Source organism: Lontra canadensis, unplaced genomic scaffold (assembly GCF_010015895.1).
Source record: "Lontra canadensis isolate GAN:19392208 unplaced genomic scaffold, GSC_riverotter_1.0 scaffold19, whole genome shotgun sequence".
In the NCBI taxonomy this organism is placed as follows: domain Eukaryota; kingdom Metazoa; phylum Chordata; class Mammalia; order Carnivora; family Mustelidae; genus Lontra; species Lontra canadensis.
Window position 1 is genome coordinate 19816503 of NW_022631013.1, and position 5877 is coordinate 19822379.

Consider the following 5877-nt stretch of genomic DNA (forward strand, 5'->3'; position numbering starts at 1 on the left):
ATTAGTCAATAATAATTTATATAGGTTTTTGGTACATAGTTTTCTCTCAAGATTAAGAAGTTATCTCATGTTTGTGAAATTTCAAATAGTTGATATGAAAATTATGAATTGATCTCCACCAAATTTATTTCCTGCACCTCTTGAAATAGTTACTTTTAATTGTCTCTAGTCCATTTATATCATGATTTATTTATGATGTTTACCAAATATTTACCAAAATTTTTAAAATATTTTATTTATTTACTTGACAGACAGGGATTACAAGTAGGCAGAGGCAGACAGAGAGAGTGGGGGAAGCAGGCTCCCTGCTTAGCAGAGAGCCCGATGCGGTGCTCGATCCCAGGACTCTGGGATCATGACCTGAGCCAAAGGCAGAGGCTTTTAACCCACTGAGCCACCCAGGTGACACCAAATGTTTACTAAATGTTTAAGGAATAATAATCCCTGCTTCTTTGGATTGTTATGAATAAAAGAATTTAGATATATATATCTGGCATTGAGTAATCAATACATAAACTACTATTTTAGTGTTGTTTCTAATAAAACTATTAAAATGCAGATTATTAATATTACTTCTAACTCACTATATTGGTGGTTTTCAAACTATGCCCCTTAGAATCCTCTTAAGCCAAACCGAGTTTGGAGAAAAAGTAAATAGGGTATGAAAGGAATAGTACTTTGTCTTCCTTAGCAAATCAGTGTAACTCCAATCAGAGAAAATTCCTTCTTTCCTTTATATGCTATGCTTCTGTATAAATTTTGTTTGCTAAAACATAATGGCTACATATCACTGATTTAGTTACATGTGTACACTTTGAATGAAAGCACTATTATTACAGCGGATCTCTCGGTGATAGTCCTTGTATGAGGTGAAAATAAACAAATTAAGTGGAGCCTACAATATATAATATTATGTCTCTCTAGTCATGATAAAATTGGCTTTGTAAGTATTTTCAATTTATTTCTGTTAAAAACATTTATTTGAGCACATAAAAAAAAACAGTTATTTGCACACGGAGGACATGGGGAGATGGAGAGGAGAAGGGAGTTGAGGGAAATTGGAGGGGAAGATGAACCATGAGAGACTATGGACTCTGAAAAACAATCTGAGGGTTTTGAAGGGGCAGGGGGTGGATGGGTGGGGGAGCCTGGTGGTGGGTATTACGGAGGGCACGTATTGCATGGAGCACTAGGTGTGGTGCATAAACAATGAATTCTGTTACACTGAAAGGAAATTAAACTAAAAAAATGTAAAAAAAAGTTATTTGGACACATATTTCAGCACTGTATTGAGGTAGTTACTGTAGTAATATAAAGATATGTCCCTCTCTTCAATGAAGCCACTGTCCTCAATGAGGCTTTGTGCAGATATGTCACCAGCAGACCCAAATAAGCTCTGAAAAGTGATTTGATTATACAGGACTGCATTATAATTTTGATGGTCCCTGCACACTTTTGCCAACATGGGCCCTTTCCCCCATGAAATAATATGAAAAGTTATATTTTACAACTATTTTGATATAAAGATAAATATACTAATATACTAAAGGTCAAAAGTTTGTCGTGTTATTCAGATTTTAAAAGAAATAAAAACATTTGTATAGGTTTCTAACAGTATGGTAGGCCTACAGTGCCTAGTGGATAAGGTGGCTCTGCAGCTATGGGTTGAAAATTCAAATACATATAAAATCCCATCAGGTATTATTAATGAATGAAATCAACTGAGAACAACATTTAATTGGCAACTAACATTCACCTTCAGTGACAAGCAGATAAGAGAGAAAGGAGGGCAATCTGGTAGAATGGAGAACATGCTTCAAATCCGGGTAATTTGTAACTGAGCTCCAAGATGGAAATAGGTATAATGATTTAAAATATTATAATTTATTTGAAGACAAGCTGAAAATATAGACTTTTAAACCATATCTCCTGCTTGTAAAATGTTCATCTCTGGTTCAAATATAAAACACAGTGCTGAAAAGACTGTCGAACAAAACACATCTCTCTGCTGCATCCAGGCTATAGACCACTGACTTGCAGTCAATATGTTAAGAGGAAGAATTAGTAGGAATAGCAATAAACTGGTTTGGGATCCAAATGTCCTATAATCAAATGTACTCTCTCTTAACTCTGAGAAAACCAGGTTAAGATTCCTGCTCTGGTGGCCTGGGTTTTCAGTGAGAAATCTGCCATAGACTTATACTGTTACATCCAAATACAGAACAGCAGTAACACAGAATATGATTCTTAAAAGATGTAGCTCTTGCAGATACTGCATTAACAAATTCCTATTCTACCATCCAGAGTGCTGTTGAAGAAAGAGTATATGTAAAATGCAAAGGACCAATGATTCCATGATGACAGAATTTGTCCTTGTTGGGCTTTCTGCCCACCCAAAGCTCCAGACAGTTTTCTTTGTGCTAGTTTTGTGGATGTACCTGATGATCCTTCTGGGAAATGGAGTCCTTATCTCAGTAATCATCTATGATTCTCACTTGCACACCCCCATGTATTTCTTCCTCTGTAATCTTTCCTTCCTGGACATTTGTTACACCAGCTCCTCTGTCCCACTAATTCTTGACAACTTTCTGACAGTAAGGAAGAGGGTCTCCTTTTCTGGGTGCATGGTGCAAATGTTTCTCTCCTTTGCCATGGGGGCCACAGAGTGTGTGCTTCTAGGTATGATGGCACTTGACCGCTATGTAGCCATCTGCTACCCACTGAGATACCCTGTCATCATGAGGAAAAACACCTACGTGCCCCTGGCAGCTGGGTCCTGGGCCACTGGGCTTGTTGACTCAGTGTTGCAGACATCTCTCGCAATGCAGTTACCATTCTGTGCTAATAATGTCATTAACCATTTTGTCTGTGAAATTCTGGCTATCCTAAAACTGGCCTGTGCTGATATTTCAATCAATGTGACCAGCATGGCAGGGTCAAATCTGGTTGTTCTGGTTATTCCACTGCTAGTTATTTCTATCTCTTACATTTTTATTGTCACCACTATTCTGAGGATCCCTTCCACGGAAGGAAAACGTAAGGCCTTCTCCACTTGCTCAGCCCACCTAACGGTAGTGATTATATTCTATGGAACCATCTTCTTCATGTATGCAAAGCCCAAATCTAAAAGCTCTGTTGGTGCTGATAATCAAGACATCACTGAGGCCCTCATCTCTCTCTTCTATGGAGTAATGACTCCCATGCTCAATCCTCTCATCTATAGTCTGAGGAACAAGGATGTAAAGGCAGCTCTGAGGAACATGCTGAGTAGAAGAAACTCTGATGGAATATGAGGACCGATTTACACCATGTGACTGAGTATCCAGAGCTGCTGCAGACACAAAATTTGAAAAGAGAAAATTACCACGTGAAAATGAATTCACCACATGGCATTCAAAATCATCTGACAGAAAAATTCTGGTGGCTGTTGTTACTGTTAGCTTTTTGTTTTAACTATAGAAACAAAACATGTTTCTGGTTTTAAAATACTCATATGGAAATGCAAAAAAAAATCTCTTTAAGAAGCCCAGGCAAAATATAGTCACTCTGAAACCTTCAGAAAGTAATACAGGAAAAAGGTGTACTAAAAACACCTGAAACTAATATAATACTGTACGTTAACTAACTGGAATTAAAATAAAAACTTTAAAAAGAACATAATAGTACTGAAATGGAAATATACAATAAAGAAGTAAATGCTAAGTTTAAAAAAAGGTGTACTAAAATACTCTGTAACCTAAAATAAGCACATTTTAATTATGCAAAAAGAATACTGATTGGAAAATGGCATATTCTATACTCATTTTTAACTTATTCATTATTTACTGTTTGTGTCCACCCTATAAGCTTTCTGAAAATAAGAACTTGTCTGCTTATTACCCTACAGCAACCCACAGACCCAGAATAGATACTGGCACATAACAGATGCTTGATAAATATAAGTATTTATTTTAATAAATAAATGAATTGTATCTTATATAAGAATAGGAATGTATGTCTGTGGTATATGAGGTAACAAGGCTTATTCAAAAAGAAAGCTGATTCATTGTTTTATTTTCAAAATAAACTGTATTGGCTTTGAAATATGAACTCCCCTAAGAGTTAAAATGTTGCCTTTTATTTTCTATGTGATGACTATCACAATACAGAGGAAGAGGTTTTTGTTAACTAGCTCTCATAACTTATCTGGATTTGGTATATAATGAGACTAGGGTAACTAAAAGAGTCCCCTGGTCATGCAGCCTAAGTTTTAACTGTAAGGACCTATTTTACTGTCCCTGCTCCCCTTCCCCCAGGGAACTTAAAAAAACGAGTCCTGGAAACCAGCTCCAGGTGTGGAGGCCAAGAAAAACAAGGCTGTACCCACCTCGAGTCCAGCCCTAACATAAGTACAGCCATCTTGGCAAAGCAAAAGCCGGCACCTTGCACTGTAAGAGTGGGTTAGCATAAGAATGGCCATCCTGAAGGCGGGAAGCCATTTTACTGAGCGTCCCTAACCAGCCCACACTGCGCACGTGACTTGAGATAAGAGAATGTAGCTAAAACCTAAGAAACAACTTAATCACATACCACAGGGGCGGTTAGGCGATGGCGCCACAGGGACCAGATATTAAAGAAAACAAAGAGTTAACTTGCAGAGATCACAATCCTGCAAGACAGGAGTCTCCCTTGCTTTGCAAATGTCCTGGTGATTTACAACAAAAAGGGCTATCTCTTCAATGCCCAATTTCCGGAGACAACAGTTCCTCAAGGCCTAAGGTAGCCCTCCCCACCATAAAACTGAGGGAGGCTGAGGCAGAAGGAAATGTAAATAAAGTTAAATTTCTTCTAAACCTAAATCTCACTTAACCACCAGGATGGCTCCAGGGTGATGCCGGGGTGGCAAAAGGTTAAACAAAGTCAAACTGTCAAAGTGGGGTGCAAGAGATGTATGTAGCTATGGGAAAGTGCCTTGAAAATGCTATATAAACCCTTGGCTTTTGAGTGCTCGGGGTTCTTGTTGAAACCCACTGCGCTGGGCGGATACTTGGACCCCAGCGAGCTGGAAATAAACCTCCCTGTGTGACTTGCATTATTGAGAGTGTTCTCTGTCTAATTGAGGGGTGGTCGACTCCGTACCCTAACATAACATAGTAGAATGGAGGTGACATGGTAGCAGTTTCTCTTCGACTTTGACAGGAGACAGATTGTAATAAGAACTACTTTCCTACTCTGCATTGGATCACATAGTTCCTAAGCAGTAAGAGAACTAGACAGAATGGTAATTGCAATAAAAGGATAAGAAGTAACAAAAGAAAAAGAGTCAAGTTGCTCAATAAACTAAAGAGCTACAGGGTTTGGTGTTGGCAATAAGACAAAAATGGGCCAAAACTCAGATGATCTCTAATGACTAAAGAGGACAAGCAGCGCCAATGTGAGGACAGAAGCCCCACTTCCATGAAGCAACTATGTCACTGATATGAAAAGAAGGAAGCATTCCTTTTATCTAAGCTCTTTGAAGAGCCTATGGGATTTGAAATACAACACACAAGTCTAAAGTAAGACTATAACTACTAAATTCTAAGAGTAAGCCCATAATATCTTCCTTTCTTGTGAATGGGTAATTAAGGTTACTTCATAAAATTAATTCATGTGCAGTACTAAATAGTGCCTTGAACATTTTAAACATCCAATAAACATCAGTTGTTTTATTAGAACTAGTGTTGAGTGAATTTAAATAGATCAGAAAGCTTTGAGCAGGCATAAGATTTTCATTCTTATTTTTTATGGAGTAAATTTTAATGCTATTAAACTACTGTCTCTCAACTTCAAATCCATTTTTCTATGCTCCATTTTGTGTTAGGACTGGGTCACTGAAAACCAATTTCTCCTTTGCTA

The 5877-nt window shown here is 37.8% G+C and overlaps 1 protein-coding gene across 1 annotated transcript; it reads left to right on the forward strand.

Moving 5' to 3' along the window:
• Positions 1 to 2333: 2333 nt before the first annotated feature.
• On the forward strand, positions 2334 to 3293 carry LOC116869536 (olfactory receptor 13C8). Its single transcript, XM_032860873.1, has one exon. The coding sequence runs from the start codon at positions 2334 to 2336 to the stop codon at positions 3291 to 3293; it is 960 nt and encodes a 319-aa protein (XP_032716764.1).
• The last annotated feature ends 2584 nt before the right edge of the window (positions 3294 to 5877 follow it).